We start from the raw sequence: 24724 nt of genomic DNA, 5'->3' as shown, positions 1-24724 counted from the left end.
TGAAGTGTTTAAAATTATGAAGGGAATTAATTAGTCCAGTGGTTCGAGACGGTTGCTTTAAAATGAGTTCATCATGAACACGGGGACACAATTGGAAACTTGTTAAGGGCAAATTTCATGCAAACATTAGGAAGTTTTTCTTCACATAGAGAATAACAGACACATGGAATAGGCGACTAACTAGTATGGTAAAGAGTAGGACTTTAATGACCTACAAAATTCAATGCTATTTTAGAAGAATTAAGTGGATAGGACTGATGAGCTTTGTTGAGCTGAATGGCCTGTTCTCGTCTGGATTTTTCTAATGTTCTAACAGACTTAGCCAGGGTTAGTTTTTTCGTACCTGAACAGCCACTTTTACTTCTGTGTATGTTCACACTGGAATTCAAATCTTTAACTGTCACCTTTCTTGTTATACAAAACATCAGCTCCTTTCCAAGTTATTAATTAATATGTTATGTGTTTTAACTAACATTAATGGCTAGTTAAGGAAATTATTTTAGTTGCTTTTCTCCTTTCATATTGATATTGATTTTTAGTCACAGACTATCCACCACTAACATGTACCAATCAATGCCAATTCTGCATTACTTGAATTGGAAGCTGCTGTGCATGACAACTATTGAGTCACCACACTAACCTTTTTAAATACAAGTCAAGCTCAAGTCAAGTCAAACTTTATTTATAAAGCACATTTACAATAGCCAAAACTGAAGTAAAATGCTGTACAAAAAAGGGTAAAAGAATCAGATTAAAATATATATACACACACACATCACTGAACTGGAAACCTAACCAACCATTACATAAAAGACAAACTCAAAATACCCACACCCATGCACACATATTTATAATCATGAACGTACATGAGCCATCATAAACAAACATACTGTCAACTTTTTGCAGGGTCAAATGCCAGTTAGGAAAGATAAGATTTTAATGATGATTTAAAAATGGCCAGTGCTGGGGCAGAACTAATATGAAAAGGAAAGCCATTCCATAGAAAAGAAGCCGCCACCACAAAAAAGCCAGATCATTAAAAAGTGCTGTTAAAAAGCAGGTCATTTAAAATAGTCTACCAACACATGTAATTGCATTATATTACAGCTATTATTTTTTTTAATATGAATGTTTACAAAAATACTTAACAACAATGTGATCATTTCTTCTTGGATGAAGTTAACTAAAAAATGTGAAATGCTCCAGTTTTTATGTCAGTTAACTTAGTCCGCAAATGCACCTGAGTATTGAGCCATGCATATATTTTTTAACTTGTTTATTTAGTGGTTCATAGATGAATATTTTAGACAAAATAAAATAAATAAATACTGTGACATGAAGTGCATTTCAATGTTTCGAGTCTGTTAGGATTTTGGAGTAAGAACTACGGCCACTAGAGGGCCCTGGTGGCTATGAGTTTATTAAGGGGTCACATCATTCACATGGACTGAATTGACCTTTACAGTCTGTCTTTGCTTCTTAGGAACAAATCATTTCAAACTATCCAATTCAAATTTGTTCTATATGTTTGGTTTATTAAAAAATATATTTAAATTATTTACATACTATTAGTATAGGGCTGCATTAGCATGCACCTGAAAAGGAGTGAAAGTTAAAGGTCATTTTCATGCTGAAAAGGAAACAAGGTAAAAGATGCAGCATTTCAGCAGCAAAGTCTTCATCAGGCTATACAGTCAAAACACTTATACAGTATGTGTTGTTAACATTTATATTTAAATGTGTTGTATGTTTGTTTTATCAATTTACATCTTTCTATTTATAGTATATTTAGTTAATTCATATTTTAAAAGCTGTAGTGATATGGTGAAATGCTGTCCACCTTGGCTAATCTGTATTGCTACTAATATCTCAAGTTAGTAAAACTGATTTCAGGAAGCACTGGTATGGGTGGTCACCCTAGAAAGCGACAAGGACTAAACCCGCCCCCCAAAAACTATCACATTGACTTACACTGTAATTAGATGTTTGGTGGGAACTCCTTTTGAAGGATAAAAATATGTAGATAATTAAATATTTTGTCTAATTTTGTTATCAAGACAATGGAAGTGTAAATTGCAGAAAAGGTGGAATATTCTAGGAGATGCAGGATAACTTGAAGGCATCAGGAAGGGGGTGTTGATTTCCTGTAGACTTGTTATTACCATGTAATAAAACATCAAAACAATACCAGAAATGAGCTGCTTTTAATACATTTACTGTTTTTAGAATAATTTACTGACAATTGCTCAATGCCCAGTATAAACTTTGCCTGGCTGAATGTTTATAAGAAGAGAGTTGATTAATGAACTACATGAACTTGCGTGGCTGGGAGGATGTAGCAATGGTGTATCAAAATAATATCCAGGTGCAAATATTCCATATATCACTCTATCAAGAGGTCTGCTGACAGAGAGAAAACATGTTTATCAAAATACAATGCAAGTAGAACTCATTCAAAATCAAAACACAACATCTGTGCTTAAGGTAGGATAATATATAAAATAAAAATGAAAATATATCAAGTGGCAATACCTTTGTCACTTGGCTGAAGAGTCGGAGATTAAATCATAAACCAATATATGAATGTCACTTCTGTTTATACATTCTATTCTACACCTGTTGCATTCAGGTTTATTTACATTTTTGTTACTTTTATTTCATTACGATTTGCAGTAACGGAGAAATAAGTATTATTGTTTTTTGACCGTCAGCTTGATAACGTTATCTTCCAGGTCGTGACTGCCAGTTGCTATCGACGCTTCTGTCGTTGCTGGGTTTTGTGCGCATGTGGATGAGGGCGTGACCTTAGTGCTCTATTTTTTTTTTAAAGTCAAGAGCCGCGCATCTTCAGTCATTATGAATTTGAACTCCGCGAAAAGTTAAAAAGCAGGTGCTGCAAGGTTATAATTGATGCACAGTTAATAAAAGGATCAAAAGCTTAGGAGTTTCTTTATGCCTTCCTTTCGATTTTGCATAGTTAAAACATTTTAAAGGAGCAGTCGATCTTACTGGAAGGTTCGCCTGGAAACGATTTACGCCTTACACGCGAGTGTAAATCAGTATTACAATCGTGAATTGTTCGTAGTTTAAAAAGTTACACAGCTTCTATTTAAAACTGCAAGCAACGTTAAGATGATTCTTTAGCATGTTATTTTTTCACTGTATTGATTTAAAGCTATTGCGGTTACTGAATAAAACAAATTTTAACGTTTGATGTTGTCTTTGCACATCTCAATTGCAATCTACAGGATTAGTTCTTAAAACATTTTTATTTTTTCCCAAACAGACACTATCAGTGGCAGGCCCTAAAAAGATAGGTGAAAAAACTCTCCTTAGTCATAAGCATCTGTGATCATTTACTTCAAACACAAGATATGCTGAAGGGGTGTTACACCAATAGACTCTTGGAGGAAAACAACAGTTTTCCTCTAAATAGTGCTCTTTATTTTACTGCATGGTAATGTAATGGTAAAGTAATGTAAAGATCAAACACAAAAAGCATTTAAAACATAAATTCAATTGTATGCAAAAATACAAATATACTCACTGAGCAACATATTCAGAACACCTGTACACCTGTTACCTAATCAACCAATAATGTGGCAGCAGCTCAAAGCCTAAAATAATGCCAACATAGGTCAGGTCTTTAGGTTAGTGTTCACATCAAACAACAGAATGGAGGAAAAATGTAATGTCAGTGATTTTGGCCATGGTAGAACAGGAGCTTTGCTTCCTGACATTACTGAAACTGTGTGATGCAGTCATGTACAAGGACCAGAATCTCAAAGGAATGTTTCCAACATCTTGTGGAATCCATGCCATGAACAACTGAGGCTTTTTTGAGAGCAAAAGGACACTCTACCCATTTATTAGGATAGTGGTCCTAAGAATCCACTCAAGAGACTATATTGCACAGGTCAAAGGCTTAATGGCAAGAGGAGAAAAAAAATCATCAAAATATGAATCAGAAGGAGAAACAGCACTTATGGTTTGTGTGGTCAGACAACGTAAATATGATTAGACCATAAGAACAAAATAGAACTCTTACGCCAAAGCAAGCAATGCCATACAGTTTGTGATGTGAGAAATTAATTGGAAAAATATTATAGCTTTATACCAGTGCCGTTAAACAGCTAAAAATATGAGTGAAAGTTTCCTCCATTCTGAAAATTATAAAATTAGAAACAGTATTTCATCATTTTATCTTTGCATACACATCCTGCTGGCATTTGCATATCAGCCTAACACTGTGTCCACACACACACACACCCAGACTAAACCAAATTTGGGTCACCAATTAACAAACACCCATTATTATTTATATGGCACTTTTTCAATCTTAATAACTTTTCCAAGTCTAGGTCTACAAACTAATTGTCTACATTTATAACATTTTTTTTTAAAACACAGGAGTAAGGCAACTTACTGAAGTTTATACAGTTTATCATAGGATGGGATTAAACTTGTTAACTAGGTAGGGGTTTAGAGATTTTTTTCTTTTGCTGTTACACTACATAGGATTACAAGGAGAACGATCTGCTCAGACAAAGGAAGAACATGAAAAATTCAAATATTTGTGCCAGGATGCAAACCCCTGATACTGCATCACTCATCACCTCACCACCCTTTAATTTATGTAAAACATGAAATGCAGGTATAGACCTATAGAAAAATCAGAAGTGATTTAGAAAGACTGACAAAAAACATTACACAGTCATGGAGACACATAAAAATAATGTGAATGCTTTCATGTGAAAGGCTCTATAGGAAATAACAGTAAACTCAGAGATTTCAGTTCTTCATCAGTGTAGCATGACTGATCCGAATTTTAAGTGCTTTCCCAAGTGTTGCATAAACAGACCAACCTATGGTGTAAAGGAGATCTAAAAATAATCAAAATCATCCCATAGGTAACCACAGGGTTAGGAATCATAAGCAGGAAAAGACATGACATTCATCAGGACAAAATGTGGAGGGCAGCAAGCTATCCTCTACCAGTGAGTCTCTAAGATTCATCTCACGGCTCTAAATTAAAATAAAGTTCTGGGGGCTGCCAATAACCCGTGTGCCAATTCAGATAGCAACCTTTAAATTCATTCACATTCAGACACAACACAGTTCTCCTTAAATAAAGGAGTGTTTGAAGAGTGCAGCTACAGCTTGAGTCACAAGGAGGCATCAGCTGAATGTCTGTTCTGTTGCCTCTGTGTGTGTGTGTGTGTGTGTGTGTGTGTACGCGTGTGCATGTGAGCCAAGCAGAACGGTCTGACCTGCTTTATGTCAGGCGCTCAAGCAGGCAGGGGTCCTCTGCAACATAAACAAGTTTGTGAAAGTATACGGTACATCCGCCCAGCAGTGGTAACGACTTGGGAGGCTCGAGTTTTCTTGAAAAACACAACATAAGTTAATCATTCCATCCATCCTGTTTGGAGTCTATTCTGGCACCATGGAGCGCTAGAGCACTAACAAACCTGGATGAGCAGCCAGTCCAATGCAGGGCACACACCTGCACTCACAGAGGGTCAATTTAAGATCACATTTTCAAACTCGCCTCACCAAGTTTAGGATTGCAGAGAAACAGAGCTTATCCTAGCAGCACTTGCACAAGCAGGAACGCAGCATAGGATCAATTTGGAGTCACCATTAAACTAACAGGCACATCCTTTTTTTTGGTTTGTGGAAGAAAACTGGCACACCTAGAGAAAACCTTCATGGATAACAAACTCCATACATGCAACTACAAGGCTGGAATTTAGGCCCAATCTGGTGGCACTGACCCACATAAATCTTTTCTCTTTATTATGTAAAAAAATCCTTCGATGAGACAAAACTTTTGGAACAGAGATTTTTTCAAGTCCCGTGAGACAAAACTTTTGCCTTGAGATTTGTTCAAGTCACGCCCTCCTCTTAAACATTTTCAAACAAGACCGCGGTCCTCTCACCTCTCATTCGTGTGAATGCTTTTGTCAGACACACTTCCTTCGCTCTCAGCTCTTATAAATTTTAACATTTTCCTCACTTTAAGTTCCCAATTAAAGAGGGCGTATTATGTTCAAATCTTATTGAAGAATTCCATCATGAAGGGTTATCAACAGAAGAAATGAGTACATGGGCAATCCTAGCACCAAGCAACGAGAAGGACAAATGAATTAATGCCAAAAATGTCGATCGGTTAAATGCGTTTCAATAGACTATGCTGAAACAGTTGGTGGTGATCGTGCGGAAGATGAAAACAACAACTTACAATATCCCGAAGAATATCTACAACCATTAACACCGTCCGGTCTTTCACCGCACAAATTACTGTAGAAAGAAGGATGTATCTAAGAAAGGTAATGTAGTACATCTCCTGTGGATAACATTAGACAACAAAGACGATCTTGATATGCCATTTGTAATAAAACATTAACAGTTTCCTGTTAGAATAGCTTTTGCAAAGACAATTAACAAATCTCAGAGACAAACATTTGAAAAAGTCATTTTATTTAATAGAGAAAAAGAAACGAAATCCAATCACAGGCAGTTATAAGTTGCGTTGATGCATATGTAATAATTCCCATGAAAGTAAAGATCTGTTTAAATTGTACATCCGCATCCCCATACGTGAGCAGCGGAACCGCAAAGAGGCTAGCGCGTAGCATAGGCCCCGGGGTTGGCGAGCGAAGCGAGCAGGGGGCAAAGCCCCATAGTATTTAAACAAAGATATCACATCTTTTTCTTTTTTTTATTGGAAGAAAGTTGAAGGGGTGACATGTCAAACTGGCCCCTCATTTTGAGGTGCTCATTGTTGGGATGCCACATGGGACCTGCTCACTGATTTGCTGCTTCTACCTGCATGGTACATCTACAGTTAGGTCCATAAATATTTGGACAGAGACAACTTTTTTCTAATTTTGGTTCTGTACATTACCACAATGAATTTTAAATGAAACAACTCAGATGCAGTTGAAGTGCAGAATTTCAGCTTTAATGAACAAAACGATTGCATAAAAATGTGAGTCAACTAATGCATGTACTGCATGTTGTACTTTTGAGCCCCTGAAATGAAGGGATTGTGTTAAAAAAATGCTTTAGTTGCCTCACATTTTTATGCAATCTTTTTGTTCACCCCACTGAATTAAAGCTGAAAGTCTGCACTTCAACTGCATCTGAGTTGTTTCATTTAAAATTCATTGTGGTAATGTACAGAACCAAAATTAGAAAAAAGTTGTCTCTGTTCAAATATTTATGGACCTAACTGTATGCGGAAGATGTGAACCCAGAGACAGGATTGAGGCCTGAAGGTACAGAGTGATGAGCCCTTTATAAGCAGTGAACACACTTATTTACTGGCCTCTCCCACAATAATGCTGCCATTCCTATGTCCAGTTTAGAAGCGGGCAGAGCAGTGTTTTTTGTGACCACCTTGGCCATATTTTATCTCTTTACTGCATATTTAAAAAAATGTTTTTCTAGGACTTTTTTGTTCTATTTTCCTTTCCAAGTTTAAATCAGTTCAGATGTCAAAATAGGAGAAATATAAATGACAAAAAAAAAATAACAGCACTTGCCAAGTGGTAACATTCACAGCAGATTTATTTTCTCCAGCTGCATTTTGAGTAAACTGAACTAAGCAGAGAGTGTACAGCATTAAGCTGTGTAAACTGCACCAATTTAGTTAACACATCAGTCGCAGCAACCAGCAGCTGTTTTCCAGTTATTTTTCCATAAAAATTATAGCACTCATATTCATTGACATATTTCTATAGATCAAACATGAATACAGTGAAATAACTGATTGCTAATAATAAACTAGTTATGCTTGATCAAAACAAATTCAACACAATTAAAATATGTTGAATGCATGCATTTGAGGGTCCTTATTTATCAAGTGTCTCAGAATTACTCCTAGTAATTGCATTAAATGACTGACTAAGATAAGAATTTTTCTTACCCCAAGGTAGGCTGTGAGACATGTTTATGAAGTATCCTAGCAAGGAGTACAAAGCCGCATTTCAGAATGGACATGTTACGATTTTACAGCAGCCTGGGATGCAAAGTGGTACTCAGGATGATGTTTTGTAGTTTCCTTGGAAATCATGCTGACATTTTGCAGTTTTCTGACACGTTATGGCTTCAGCACAAAGATAACAATAATATAAAAAGTACATACAAGAACATACTGCAGTAAGGTAGGATATTGTGCAAAGTTGCATGTAATTGTCACTTTGTAACAACATAAAGAATAATACTGTAACAAACACCTAAATGGAAATACTGAGACTCACACACTTAATGACGTGTTTGTTTAACAATGAATGCTTCAGGGATTGTTCCTGCCTTGCACTCTATGCTTGATGGGATAGGCTGCAGCTTCTACGCATTCCTAGTCACAGATAAAGCGGGTTTACAGAATGGATAGATGGATGGATGATCCACAGCCATACATTCAGAAGATTTGCCAGCACCCAAAAATGGCCTTGTAATGTAACAGTTACACCAAAACAAGCCATGACACTGTTTCTGAAGTCATGCTTACTCTTTCAGTGTCCCGATCATCTTCCACTGCCCCATGATACCCCTTATTTTCTGTGAGTTTCTATTCATCTAATGCCACAGAAGTCTCCGCCTGTCTTGTTGAACCTTCCCAGGTTTGTAAAATGTAACATAAATGTTCCAGGGGTTTGTGGAATTCAGAGCTTAGTGTACTTATGTGACATTTTGGTGCCAATCATCCATCTTCAAGATAATATGCTGGCTACTACAGTACAGTTTACACCCATGACCACCTGTGTGTTGGTACAGTGATATTGCTTGTGATTTCATGTATGCGTACTTGTTCATAAAGATAAGGATCTTCATGTGCATTTCAGTTTGCCTGAGTGCAACTTGCTCTAATATTGCCTCATGTGGAGTGATGAGGAAAAGGCTATTTGATGTTTGGTGTAAAATTTGAGAAATGGTTTGTTGTGACATACTCATATAATTTTTATTGCAAAGATACATGCATTCTACGTATTACCTTACCAGCACTTTAACTTTGTCTGACAGCGCCTGGCTTCTCTACATTGATATAGTGACCATGTAACGTAAATGATTTGCTACTAATATTATTTCATCTCTGTCAAATCGATATCTTTTTCTGAGTTATTTGTTGTCCAGCATTTCCAAAACATTTTGCCTTTTCTGGGAAGTGCATCCTGATCTCTGCCTGAATGCCATCTTCTGGCAGAACAAATCACAAGCTCTCCTAAATACTGGTGAACTCAGAAGCAGCTTCCTAAATTTGGGAAATTAATAAAATGCTTTTACTCTCACTCCTAAGAGCAGAACCAGATTGGAGAGTGTGCTGTGACTGCTGTGTGGTTTTAGTGGCGAGCTGAGATCTGTGCAGTGTCATCTGTCAGTTCACTGTGTAAGCCACACTTCGGTGTCACTGAATAAAAAGGTGGACGTAAACTTGAAAACTGACAATTAAGTTTCAGAATTTCCATAAGCTATAAATGAGTCTAATTATCTAGCATGCTTGTACTGGAAGGAGTGAATACTCTTGATAACCCATACCAAACACAATGCTTTTTATTGGAATTGGAAAAATGCTTTTATTCTAAATTTGCATGAGTTAGGGTTCTGCTCCTTAATCACCTCCATCAACTCTCTGAGTGCAAAGTGACCTGGTCAACTAAAATATCATTGAATCAGTTTACAGAAGCAGAAACGCATGACAGAGGTGCAAATGTGCCTGCCTGTTACAAAAGGATATGAGGGGTCCCTCTTTTTTTCAGAAAACTTTGGAAAAATGTGAATTGGTAATATAGGCATGTGGAGTGTCAATTAATGCTATTTTGATGTTGCTAATCAGTAATAATATTTATATTTAATTCTTTAACGGTGGTCCTAGCCCTCTAGGTTCCTTTCACAGAATGTTAAAAATGACAAATTTCAAACATTAGCGAGTAGTGTTTGATTTAGACCATTTCACGGTCAGTGATTATGAATATGATGTTATTTTTTGATCCTTTACTAGGAATCTAGGCCTCTTTGGACCTCAAAAGGTCAAAATGACATTTCTATTACAGGCAAGAATATTTAGACATTTTTATAATATGTACATATATACATTAATAAATCGTTCTTTAAGCAATTAGATTCAACAATAACCTCATTTATTTGGAATTCTAAACATCCACGCATCAAAAGAGCGACCCTACAAAGACAAAAGGCAGAAGGCGGCATGGCTCTACCTAACTTCCAGTTTTATTACTGGGCGGCAAATATACAGTCGATAAGAACCTGGACACAAATAGAAGAACATACACAGGCATGGACCGCAATAGAAGTAAAATCCTGCAGTACTTCTTTGTATTCCTTGCTTTGTGCTCCAATAAACACACGTTATCGGCAATACACTAATAACCCAATTGTGCTCCACTCACTTAGAATCTGGAACCAATGTAGAAAGCATTTTAAGACGGAGAAGCTTCTTTCTGTGGCACCCCTGCAAAAGAACCACCTCTTTCAACCCTCACAAACATATGCAGTTTTAATATCTGGAAAAAATTTGGAATTAACTTGCTTAGAGACCTTTATATAGACAACGTCTTTGCATCCTATGAACAATTACGTTCCAAATTTAACATTCCAGCTACAAATTTCTTTCACTATCTTCAAATCAGGAACTTTGTTAAACAGAACCTTCCAGATTTTCCTCATCTTGCACCCTCATCCACGCTGGAAAAATTATTGCTCAATTTCAAGGAGTTAGACTCCATCTCTACAATATATAAAATCCTTTTACAATCCCTTCCTTTCAAAGATCCAAGAGGACACTGGGAAAATGACCTCTCAATTAATATATCAGAAAAGGAGTGGAAAGTAGCAATGCAGAGAATTCACTCAAGCTCCATATGCAAAGCATACAATTATACAACTCAAAATTATATATCGAGCACATCTGTCTCGACTAAAACTCTCCAAAATGTTTCCAGGGCATGATCCAACCTGCGAACGTTGCAACCAAGCCCCAGCCTCACTAGGTCACATGTTCTGGGCCTGCTCCAAATTAACATTATTCTGGACAAAAATTTTTAATTACCTCTCAGACAGTCTTGGACTCACAATCCCTCCTAACCCATTAACAGCTGTGTTTGGGGTTCTTCCAGAGGGTCTTAAAGTGGAGAAAGACAAACAAACTGTGATTGCATTCACTACACTGTTGGCACGCAGACTTATTCTGATAAACTGGAAGAACCCAAACTCTCCTCTTTTAAGTCAGTGGGAAACTGATGTGTTATATTATTTAAAATTGGAAAAATCAAATACTCAGTTAGAGGATCTGTGCAGACTTTTTCAAAACATGGCAGGATCTAATCAGTAATATTTTGAAATGATTTTATAAAGCACAGAGAATTTGTTGATTTAGGTATTTTTAAAAGCCTTAAATTTTACACCGTTTGGCTTGCTCTCTCTCTCAAGGGTGGGGATCGATCTGTTCTTAGCATAATTCTTTTTTTTTTTTGTAAAAACTTGATTGCTATGTATTGATTGTAATAAAATTAATAAATAAATAAAAAAAAAAAAAATGACAAATTTCAAACATTAGCGAGTAGTGTTTGATTTAGACCATTTCACGGTCAGTGATTATGAATATGATGTTATTTTTTGATCCTTTACTAGGAATCTAGGCCTCTTTGGACCTCAAAAGGTCAAAATGACATTTCTATTACAGGCAAGAATATTTAGACATTTTTTACATTAAACCCAATGCACAATTTTTAAAAATTTCAAATATTTGACACAACTATTATTGCTTATGATGTACTTCTACCTCATTACATTTTTCACAAAGACCCCAAATTAATTGAAATTATTATTTCTGCAGTTTAGAAAGGGGCACCTTTCTGATCACTTTTCATGATATTTATTTTTACATGGGCGGCACAGTGGCGCAGTGGTAGCGCTGCTGCCTTGCAGTTAGGAGACCTGGGTTCACTTACCGGGTCCTCCCTGCGTGGAGTTTGCATGTTCTCCCCATGTCTGCGTGGGTTTCCTCCTACAGTCCAAAGACATGCCGGTTAGGTGGATTGGTGATTCTAAATTGGCCCTGGTGTGTGGGTGTGTATGTGTTTGTCCTGTGGTGGGTTGGCACCCTGCCCAGGATTGGTTCCTGCCCTGTGTTAGCTGGGATTGGCTCCAGCAGACCCCCCTGACCCTGTGTTTGGATTCAGCGGGTTGGAAAATGGATGGATGGATTTATTTTTACATTTAAAGAAAAGGTTTAAACAAACATAGAGGACCCTAGTGTGTTTTTGTTGCTGCCTTTATTTTTTTTTTAAGTATGAGTACGTATCAAAGACCGCCATAACTGTTAAACAAGAATTGAACTGAATTTAGGTTAATTTTTTTATGTGGAAAACTGATGACCCTCTAGGGGATCACGTTGAAATCACCCCCCTTTTAAAGGCCTGATTATAAATAACACAAAATTTCACAGAGCCAGGAAATCACATCTAACCCCCGACAGATGGTAAAAGAATTTTCCTCTTTTTTTTCTTTTTCTAAAGTAGGCTTCATCGGTTCCAAAAAGATGATGTCACTTCCTCAGAGCAGCTCCTGCTTTCCCAAAGACCCAAAAGAAAGAAAGAAAGCCGGCAAACCTCTCCACACCGATTCTGAAATGAGGCGAGCACTCCTTGCCCAGTCTGCCAAGTGTTTTTGGCTTCACTCATAGCAGATGTCCAGGGCTATGATATTAAATGACTTTTTACAATATTCAGCTAAACATTTAAAGCTAATAGGCTCGACAACATCTGTCCATGAACTGACCTTGAACATAGGGCCCCTTCTCGGGATGCTCTCGAACTCGAAGGGTGAAGGGTTTTTTCCTGTCAGGACTCCTCAGAAGGTCACGCACTTTCTCATTGTAGATCTCCAGAAAGCTGTCAGAATAAAAGAAGGTTGGAGAGGTAGATTATAAAACGAGAATCTGTTATGACTTGGCAGCACTGGGGGACACAGCCAGCATAATGTCAGCCATGACAAAACAGGAGACAGTCTGGTGGGCCACACAACAAATCCTGCAAAAAGAGTGCTTACCTGACTTCTATTCTGCAAGAATTCTGGCTTTCAGAAAAATCACTGGACCTTGAAAACAATGCCTGGAACCATATAAAAAAATTACATTTATTTTATTTTAACAATAAAAGCATCACTAATTTGTAAGATCAACAATACAATATTACCTCACAAATCCTTGGAGTTAGTCCCACAGATGCCTGGAAAAAAAGAATACATTGAGTTACTTTAAACTGTTTTACATGACTTTCATTTTCCTGAGTAATCCTGGCAGCAAAGGCCAAAAACTACCAATGGAAGTGACATCATTTTATCATAGAGCACCTGAACACGTACAGGGGCAAATTGATGCTCTGCAAGAATGTCTTTGGAATATGGAAGGAAACCACTGTAAAACCCCATGAACATGAGGAGAGCTACCGTATACACATCAAAGGCCCATTAGGCAGGAATAAATTTGACAGGAAAAAGACATTAAAGCCACAATTGAAACTGTGGCCTGTCAAGAGTGGTACTGTAATGTGCACTCACTGGGCAACTTATCAGGAACACCTGTATGCCTGCTTATCCATGCAATTATTTAATCAGCCAATCACGTGGCAGCAGCACAATGCATAAAATCATGCAGGCACAGGCCAGGACCTTTATTTTATGTTCACATCAAACACCAGAATGGGAAAAAATATAATCTCAGAGGTTTAACCATGGCATGATTGTTGGTGCCAAACGGGTTGGTTTGAGGATTTCTATAACAGAAGATCTCCTAGGATTTTCACACACAACATCCTCTAGTGTGGTGCCAGTAAGCGGCATGTCTGTCAACGGAAAAGCCTTGCTGATGAGAAAGGTTAGAGGAGAATGGCCAGACTGGATCAAGCTGATAGGAAGGCTATGGTAACTCACATAAACAATCTTTGTACAGTTGTGGTGAGGAAAAGCATCTCACAACATGTCAAACGAGGCAGATAAGGTACAACACCAGAAGACCAAGTCAATTTTCACTCCTGTCAGACAAAAACAAGAAAGCTGTGGCTGCAGTGGGCATAGGATCACCGAATCTGGACAGCTGAAGGCCAGAAAAAAGGTAGCCTGGTCTGATGAATCTCAATTTCTGCTGAGGCACACAGATGGTAGGGTCAACAGCGTTAATCCATTCTCCCAACCTGCCTTGTGTCAACAGTCGAGGCTGACAGTGGTTGTGTTGATATGGAGAATGTTTTCTTGACACACTGCAATACTTATCAATCACTGCTTGAATTTAATGGCCTGTTTGAGAATTGTTGCTGATCATGTGTATCCTTTCAGGGCCACAATTTACCCATCTTCTAAATACTTCCCTCAGTATGATGATACACCATATCACAAATACCACAAACTGGTTTCATGAACATGACAATGAGTTCAGTGCTCTTCAGTGGCCTTCCCAGTCACCATATTTGAATCTGGTAGAACACCTTTGGGATGTGGTAAAACATGAGATTCGTACCATGAATGTGCAAACTTTGTCAACATGGACCAGAATCTTAAAGGAATGTTTTCATCATCTTGTGGAGTTCATGCCATGAGGACTGGAGGCTATCTTGACAGCAAGAGGAGGTCCTACCCAGTATTAGTCAAGTAGTCCTAAATATTTGCTCAGTGAATATACAGTATGTTTGGGTGAACTGTGATAAAATGGCATGCCCTTATAGGGTGGGGGTTTTCCAGCATCTAGGTATTGTGGGTGTGCGTGGAGCTGGCATGTTCTCTCTGTATCTTTGTGGGTTCTCCTCGAGGTGCTCTTGGTATGTGAGTTAATTAATGTAATGTCTCTGTGAGTATAGGTGTATACGCTAAGATGGGCTTATACCTCATCCAGAGACATTTACTGTTTTGTACCTAATGCTGCTGGGATAGGCTGTGGCCTCGGCAAACTTGAATTGTATCGAGCAAATGTAAATATTTAACATTACATTATGTAACAAATGTCAGTCAATTGTATTTCACAGGCTTGCATGCTACACTTTTGCCCCACCATGCCCAGTGTTAGTGGAAAATATGAAGCTACCCAGCAGTACAGACTTGCAGAGAGGATGTGTTTTAAATTAAAAGGTTCAGCCTAAACCAAAGCAGTTCTGATGAAGGAAGTGTGGCCATTGTGTGCTGTTCCTCTCACACATACAGTGTGTTTGTGCCCAGTTCGTCACATTCTCTTTCTGGGGCCAGCCTTCCTGTTATTCTGTTTTGTTTGCTTCTTTATAAAAACCAACATTCCCTTTACTACAGTTAGCCTGATCACTGAAAAACTGAATGTACACACTAGCAGTAGGCAGGATAAAGGGTAACAAGGGGATTAAACACACAACTATACGGTGGGTGAACCACACCTACGGTGACACTGGGGCTGAGTACACAGTAAAAGCCACTTTGCCAAATGGGAAAACCCCACAGTTAGCAAACCTACTGAAGACATGGCACCAGTGGCTCTCTCCACCAATAAGAACTGGCCATTTATTTTGTTAAAATTTGCTGCAGCTGCTGCCAAAAGCTGTGAGAAGCTCTGCTCTTGGGCCTCCTCCTTATGAGCATGAGAATGTAAGTGCTTGTGGAGGAAAACTGTATACCCGAGTGAGTGATCAGCAAATGACTGGAATAGAAATGCATGTCTGGAGAGGGCAAAGTGGGTTGATTGTGACTGACTGAAGCCCACATACCAATACTTAAACGTGTGGGCCATATTGGCCAACTCTATGAAAGGCGCCATATACCAAATAATTCTTCACTTACACAAATACATTAATTAATGTCAGGATTATTTTATTCAAAATGACATTAAAAGCACCATTTTTTCCATTTTTGGAACACAAGCACATTGTGCCAAGGAATACCCATGGTGCCACCACCAGGGACAAAACCAGCAATCTTGTGCTTTTCAGATTATGTGGTGCTTGCTACTGAACACCCCTGCAAGGCACTATACAGTTATATTGCACTGTAGTACAGTTATTTCCATAACTGTAGGACTTGAGGCCTACCAGGTAGAGACCCAGCTGGCAGCCTTATGGTTGCAAAGCAGCTTCTTAGTCACTCAGTGGACCCAGTGCCTATCTACTGAAACAAAGAAAGACTTATTCTAGGGTTAGAGGATCATTATTGTCACATCTATTGCATAAAGCACCTCCTGCAGTCCGGTGTAGTCTGTCCGTCTCCAGATTGCTACAATGTGTGCACTGACAGGTGAAATGGCACACAGTAAAGTCCGTCCTGGGCATCACACCAGCAAGCCCACGCTGTAATCAGAATATAAGTTCAATATGTCACTGTGCTCTTTCCAAATATTTTAAATCTGCTTTTCTTTTCTTTCTACTCACATGCACAGCTGAGCCAGATTTAGTACGGAGGCCAGCATTTAGAACTGCTTGGCAAAGCATAGGACAAGACAAGTAAAGACAGCTGGGGGAACGTGCAGTCAGACTGACAACAGCTGTATACTATTTTTCGTCTGTCAGAGTCAGCATGGCATTAGATCTTCTTTTCCTTGTTTGGAATTGTATTATTCACCTAAGTGGGGGCCTGCACATGGAGAAAACAGTATAAAGCCTTGGAACATTACCTGTCACACCTTTGAAGCTGACGGATGGATGGGAGATACCGTCATCCGATCCGTAAAATCCTTCCAAGGCAGTGATGAAAATGGCGACGAGGATGGTATCGTGACTAAATTAATAACAGTATCATATTTATAATGAATTGTATATTTAAAGAAAGCTAAGTTATTTCTCCTATGTGATTTCTTACTGCCGTATCACTAAGGGAGGGGTATCACCTTTATGTATTACATCTATATAGTTTCAGGTTATGTAATATGCCGCAATTACGAAAGAACTTCTTCCAACAAGGTATCTAGCGCCCCCTGCTGGATACACATGCTTCATGCCACCAACGCTTCAGCCTACAGTGTGGCTTTTAAACATGAAGTGAAAAAGATCATCAAAGAGGCCTACTGTTGTCCAGCATGGCATTTGTCATTTTCTTTCTGCTAAAAGCAAGCCTTTTATGGTTTCTGGCTAGGACTGCCTTGCCAAGAATGTTCTATTTTTTATTTCTTTGTATTCCAGATTTCCATCCATCCATCCATTATCCAACCCGCTATATCCTAACCACAGGGTCACAGGGGTCTGCTGGAGCCAACACAGGGTGCAATGCAGGAAACAAACCCCAGGCAGGGCACCAGCTCACCACAGGGTGCACACACACACACTAGGGACAATTTAGAATTGCCAATTCACCTAATCTGCATGTCTTTGGACTGTGGGAGGAAACTGGAGCATCCAGAGGAAACCCACGCAGACACGGGAGACAACATGCAAACTCCACGCAGGGAGGACCTGGGAAGCGAACCCGGGTCTCCTAACTGCAAGGCAGCAGCGCTACCCACTGTGCCACTGTGAGTAGAACCCACACTGCACCCTTATTCCAGATTTGGGAAAGCTAAAAAAAAAAAAAACATTTCTCAGTCTGTGCGCATGCAGCTTTATGTAGTGCACATTAAGCCAGGTGATTCTGCATGTTCTCTCAATGTCCAATCTTCTTTAATTATTTGTCTCCACGTCCTCAAGATATGTAAGATTTTGACTCCATTATATTTACAATAATAATAAAATTCATCCAACAATCCATTACTAAAACCTCTTAGTCCAGCAGAGGGTCACTATAGCTTGTGTCTATCTCGATAGCATCTCATGCAAGGCAGGAACCAACCCCGGATGGAATGCCATTGTACCATAGGGCCCACTGTTGCACACACCTAAATACATTCATTTCCTTTAAAAATGAGTTACCTTACCTGCAATGTCCAGTTTGCCACTTCTACATTACAGTGCTTCTCAAAATATATTCAAGTTTAAAATGAACACTCAGACCTTTTCATTAACTAACCTGTCAAGGGGGCCTTATCCTGATCACTGGTTGCTGCCTGTACACGATCAGAAGATGTTGTGCCCGGGTGTAAAATCAGAAACTGTATTGAAAACTGTTAGATGAAAGGGTAGAACAGAAACAGGCAAAACCTGTGGGTCAGGCTGTCGGTCAAAATGCTATGAGGAATCCAAATGATAAAACCCAAAACACAAACACTAGAAACAAGCAAATGTCTTAACAATAAATTCTTGGAAGAGTGTCCTCTCTAAAGAATGATTACAATATGAGGTAAGGAAGCCAAGGATGTTTCAGGATTCCCACAGCCATTTAAAAAGTGAGACACAATACGTCATGTGAATGGCAATATGCAAACCAGTGGTAAACAGCACCGCCATGCCATGCAAGGTGAATGTCGCAAAATGGCCATACGAAATTCAAAATCAAAATGGTGCTGTAAGAATTATACAGTATAATGATAATTATAAAAAATATAAAAAATAATAAAAATAAGTTGAACTAAATCCAAAATGAATTGCAAAAGACCTCAGATACCAAAAACACAAATTCATCTCTATTTTATAATCTATCTGCTCTATTCAGTGGCCCATAATGAGTCCGTGGTGGTCACTAAAATCAAACTTGTAATTTTATAGCACCATTCATAATGAACACCATTCCAATATGCATTGCAGGTGCAATTTTTTTACAGTATAACTTTATTAGAAGCAATAGTCCTCACATTGTCACATGAACAAGGTACATTGAAATTCTTACATGTCAACACTCTATAGCACCATGATAAACTCCAGATTTTAAGCATAATCTCACAAAAGAAATTTATGGTGGAGAATGAGGAAGCTTAAAAGCTTGAAATACATAATGTATAACATGTATTTATACAGTATTCAATCCCCTTGAAAGTCATCCTAATTTTCTGCATAACAAATGATTTGTACACATTTATCCATTAAGCATTTTTAATGTGAACTCTTTATCTTGTAACAATACATCTCCAAATTCAAAATAAAGCCTATTCTGTAGATATTTAACTAAAGAAGAAAACTCCAAAGTTAGATTTTTTCAAGTCCCACGAGATGATACTTTGGCCATGAGAGTTTTTCAAGTCACACCCTCCTCTCAATTATATTGAAACATGCCCACAGTCCTCTCACCTCTCATTTGTGTGAATTTTTTTGACAGACACAACTCTTAGTTCTTGCACTCTCAGCTCTTATAAATTTTTACATTTTCCTCATTTAAAGTTCCCAATTAAAGAAGACGTATCATGCCCAAATCTTATTGAAGAACTTTATCACAAAGTGTTATCAACAGAAAAAATAAGTACATGGGCAATCCTAGCATCGAGAAACAATAAAGTCAATTGAATAAATGCCAAATATGACAATCAGTTACACAGCAAATTGGTTGAATGTGTATCAATAGACTATGCTGATTGTGCGGTAGATGAAAACATCAACTTACAATATCCCAAAGAATATCTACAACTGTTAACACCGTCCGGTCTTCCACTACACAAATTACTGTAGAAAGGTAATGTAGTATATTTTCCATGGATAACATTAGACAACAAAGGAGATCTTGATACGCCATTCATATTAAAATGTTAACAGTTCCCGTTAACAAATCTCAGAGCCAAACATTCCAAAAAGTCATTTCATTTAATAGAGAGAAAGAAATGAAATGCAATCTCAGGCAGTCATACATTGCGCTGTCATGATGAAAGTCCAAACACATAATCAAAATTCAATGCGATATTGACGAAATGTAATTAAAAAAATGTTTTTACTGACATTTTATAGTAAAAGTGTAAGTTTAAAAAGTATTTGCATGTTAACTTCAAAGCCAAACAGAATGAAATCGTATTACGCAGCATGAAACATAATTTACTTTCAAATTATTACGTTTTACTGTTTTTTAATATGGTTAATTATTTGCTGTAATATAAAATACTTAGTTCTATTATGCATATGTAACAATTCTAATGGAAATAACAATCTGTTTAAATTGTACATCCGCATCCCCATACACGAGTGGCAGAACCGCAAAGAGGCTAGTGCGTAGTGCAGGCCCGGGGGTTGGCAAGCAGGGGGCAAAGCCCCCTAGTTTGTCTAAAGAAGAAACTCCAAAGTTAGAATATCTATAAGTATTTAAACCTCTGTGCTTTGGTAGCTCCAGGTTTACACAAATTACAAAATTTATCTCAAACAACACAAAGGTGACAGTCATTTCACAGTCATAATTAAATATAATGAGGTACTACTGTACATATTAGTTCTTTCCATCTCTATGGATTTATAAAGCACCCTTTGTATGGCCATAGACTTTGTTGCACAATCACTGTAAAAATAAAGACAAAGGAGCATTCTGGTAATATAAAAACAAAGTTATTGAAACGCACAAGGCAGGAAATAGCTACAAAAAAAAAAATTCTAAGAGTTTCAATGTACAGTTAAGCACTATTGGATCCAATATCAGATGGTGGAAGTTTCATCACAGCACCCAGACAGAACAGGCCATCGAACAAAACTAAACTGGTGAGAGAGGCCACTACGAATCCAGTCATCACTCTCAGAAGTCTGCAATGCTCTTTGGCTGAAACTAGAGCAAAAATGCAGGATTCTATAATTTCAAAAACTCTCCATAAAACAGGCCTCTACAGGAGGGTAACAAGAAAGAACCATTCCATAAGAAGGTCCACATAAAAGCACATATGGCATTTGCTACAAAGCATGAGAAAGACCTACTAAAGGATTGGGGAGAAGATATTATGGTTAGATGAGACCAAAACAGAACTTTAACACTGCCCAAGCCTCAAGAAACATCATACCTATGGGGAAATATGGTGGTGCTAGCATCAGGCTATGGGGATGCTTTTCATGTGCTGGGACTGGGAATCTTGTCAGTGCTGAAGGGATAATGGATGGACACAAATGGTGCACAATATTGCGGGAGAATTTGCAATGTACCTACTGTGGCTCAGGAGAAGATTTGTTTTTCAACATGACAATGACCCAAGATGACACTGGAATGGCTCAAAAACAGAGAGGTGAATGTTTAGGACTGGCCAAGTCAAAGCCCTGATTTTAACCTTATTGAGAATCTGTGACACTATTTAAAAACTGCTGTTCAGAGGTACCAGCCACCAACCTAGAGGATCTCTAGAAATTCTGAGTAGAAGAATGTGGAAGAATCCCTCCTGAACAATGTGCAAAATTAGGACATACTTGCATACCCAAAAGAAGGTAACCTGTTATTACAGAAAAAATGGTTCAACAAAATATGAATGTGTAGGCCTTGAATACTCATGCAAACACAAATTTATGAGTTTTTCTTTTTCAGTTAACAATTGTGGCAAACGGCCGGAACACATGCCCAGCTGGGACGCCCCTTTGTCACTAGATCTGGGGGGGCAGCAATGGGAGCCACGCTGCATCCCTTGGAACCTTTGTTGGCAGCCCCCCTGGGTTGCATCGGGGCCACTTTCGTGGAACACTGGAGCTCACCTTGGTTGGGCTTTGTGGCCTCTGCCAGGAGGAGCTGCACGGCTTAACGAGCCCATCTGAGCGGGAGCGCAGCCACACCCAGAAGTGCAGCCAGAAGTAGATCAATGAGCACCTGCAGCACTTCCGGGTGGGCTATAAGAGGAGCCTGCAGCCACTACTCAGAGGGCCAGAGTTGGGTGGAGGAGGACAAGTTTAAGGAGGAGGAGGAGGAGGAGGAGGAAGAAGAAGAGGAAGAGGAAGAGGAGGAGGAGGAGGAGTGGTGGTGGAGGAGGAAAAGAGAAAAAGAGTGCTATATTGTGTGTGTTGTTTGGGACTGTGTTGTGCCTGTGGGGATTACGGGGACGCCATTTTTATATTTTTTTTATGAATTGTTATTTGTGTGAGAGTTACTTTACTGATATTGAAAAGAAGTAAACACAAACACGCCGATCTATCCCATAGAAGTGCGCCCCGCATCACCCTCTCCCAAGCCCTCCTCTCTGGACTCCAGCGCTGACCCATTCGCCGCCAGGTACGTTCTGACAGAGAAGTTTTATTTATTCATCCACGTGACTGTCGCGGAAACTGCCACATTATAACTTTTTTTAATTGGCAGTACTTGATAGTAGAAGAGATGAGGAAAACAGCTTTGCATCTTTCTACTTTTTAACTGCGCCGAGCTGTAAACAATGTGAAGACTACACCGCCCTCCGCGGTAAGGGGTCGTGAGAACAAAGTGGGCGCTCGGAGGTGTGGAATGAACGGGCTATTCTGCCGGGTCAAGAGCTTCGCAGTTTCGGGCGTCGTCCTCTCTTCTCGCCGCACTGTTTGTGACACTTCGAGTGCCCCGTCGGCTCCTGGGAGAGTGGAAATGTTTGCGAATGTGTGTAATCGGCACCATCGAAGCAAAACTCTCTTTGTAAATTGTGCTTCACGACTACTTATTGTCCCTTAAGGTGAGATCAGGTCACTAAAACCCCGCAACATTCAAGGTTGCTCTTGTGATAAATTCTTTTAAGAAGATGGTGGGTTTACATCTAAGAAGATGCACTGACCTCTTCATGTTAAGTTTTGGAATTGGGAATTGTTTGGACCTTCTGCCCATTAAGCACAGAAGGGCAGCTTCCACATTTCTCAAAATAATTTTTCTCTTAAATCACAGGCACAGGTTGTCAGGCAGAAATTTGCAGGATCGCATAGAAAATGTAATTTGTATACCACAGTGGTCGTGTAGCACCTTTCACAAGGGATATGCTACCAAGAGATGATCCAAATACATTTAAGCTGCTGTTAGTGCTACTAACCTGTTGTGTTATAGCGCCTTTAAAATGTACTTTACCCGAAAGCACTCCAGTACTGCTCAATGTATCTTTACTTTTTTCATCTTAATGTTTTACTGTTTAATAATTTATATACTACATTTTATTTTTTTACTTGCACTCAGTGAGCGAAGCCACTGGGTAATCAGCTAGTATATATATATATATATATATATACACTAGCAAAATACCCACGCTTTGCAGCGGAGAAGTAGTGTGTTAAAGAAGTAATGAAAAAGAAAAAGAAACATTTTGAAAATAACGTAACATGATTGTCAATGTAATCAATGTAATTGTTTTGTCACTGTTATCTATATCTATATCTATATCTATATATATATATATATATACTGTATATATATATATATATATATACAGGGTATATCTATCTATATATATATATATATATATATATATATATATATATATATATATATATATATATATCTTCTTTGGGGTGTGAGCAGCTGTTGCTGGGGGTGCCAGAATCCATCGAGGAAGAAAAATGAAAAACATTACTTGTACAAAATCTTGATTTATCTATCCATTCCTAAATAATTAAATGGGCAGGCTATTTCGTATCAGTGCAATATGCAATATCAGTGGCACTTGTTAAAACGGATGACTCCTGCTATTACGTGCACTTACTGTAGTGCTGCGTGGGTATTATGAACCATCGTATCTGTTCAAGTTCTATTTAAATCTATACTAATAAAAGGCAAAGCCCTCACTCACTCACTCACTCACTCACTCATCACTAATTCTCCAACTTCCCGTGTAGGTAGAAAGCTGAAATTTGGCAGGCTTATTCCTTACAGCTTACTTACAAAAGTTAAGCAGGTTTCATTTCGAAATTCTACACGTAACGGTCATAACGGTCAATAACGTCCGCCATGTTGAACTTTCTTATCTATGGCTCCATCTTCATGAAATTTGGTAGGTGGCTTCCCTGTGCTAACCGAAACCGATGTACTTACTTATTTCGATGGTATGACGCCACCGTCAGCCGCCATATTGAACTTTCCAACGTCACCAATTTTCAAACTTCCCGTGTAGGTAGAAGGCTGACCCCATCTTCACGAAATTTGTTAGGTGGCTTCCTTGCGCTAACCAAAACCGATGTGTGTACTTATTTTGCTGGTATGACGCCACTGTCAACCGCCATATTGAATTTTTCAAACGTCACTAATTCTCCAACTTCCCGTGTAGGTAGAATTCTGAAATTTGGCAGGCCCATTCCTTACAGCTTACTTACAAAAGTTAAGCAGGTTTCATTTCGAACTTCTACACGTAACAGTCATAATGATCAACAACGTCCGCCATTTTGAACTTTCCTATTCATGGCCCCGTCTTCACGAAATTTGGTAGGCGGCTTCCCTGCACTAACCGAAACCAATGTACATACTTATTTCGGTGGTATGACACCACTGTCAGCCGCCATATTGAACTTTCCAAAGTCACTAATTCACAACTTCCCGTATAGGTAGAAGGCTGAAATTTGGTACTTATTTTGGTGGTATGATGCCACTGTCGGCCGCGATATTGAACTTTTAACGGAAACCAATGTACGTACTTATTTCGGTGGTATGACGCCACTGTCAGCCGCCAAATTGAATTTTCCAACATCACTAATTCTCCAACTTCCCGTATAGGTAGAAAGCTGAAATTTGGCAGGCACATTCCTTACAGCTTACTTACAACAATTAAGCAGGTTTCATTTCGAAATTCTATGCGTAACGGTCATAGCGGTCAACAACGTCCGCCATGTTGAACTTTCTTATTTACGGCCCCATCTTCACGAAATTTGGTAGGTGGCTTCCCTGAGCTAACCGAAACCAATGTACGTACTTATTTCGGTGGTATGACGCCACTGTCAGCCGCCAAATTGAATTTTCCAACATCACTAATTCTCCAACTTCCCGTATAGGTAGAAAGCTGAAATTTGGCAGG

General features: G+C 38.7%; 1 protein-coding gene across 3 annotated transcripts in view; it reads right to left on the bottom strand.

Annotated features, from left to right (window-relative positions):
* The window catches only part of stard9 (StAR-related lipid transfer (START) domain containing 9), a 234268-nt gene that overhangs the window by 91153 nt on the left and 118391 nt on the right, over positions 1-24724 (bottom strand). For all 3 annotated transcript variants that reach the window (XM_039741793.1, XM_039741795.1, XM_039741794.1), the window contains exons 5-7: positions 13221-13253; positions 13075-13136; positions 12805-12917 (exon numbers count right to left, since the gene is read on the bottom strand). In XM_039741793.1, the coding sequence (XP_039597727.1) occupies positions 12805-12917; positions 13075-13136; positions 13221-13253 (208 nt within the window). The remainder of the gene's footprint in view (positions 1-12804; positions 12918-13074; positions 13137-13220; positions 13254-24724) is intronic.

The sequence above is a fragment of the Polypterus senegalus genome, chromosome 18, assembly GCF_016835505.1.
Source record: "Polypterus senegalus isolate Bchr_013 chromosome 18, ASM1683550v1, whole genome shotgun sequence".
NCBI lineage: Eukaryota > Metazoa > Chordata > Cladistia > Polypteriformes > Polypteridae > Polypterus > Polypterus senegalus.
This window is presented reverse-complemented; position numbering and strand designations above follow the sequence as displayed.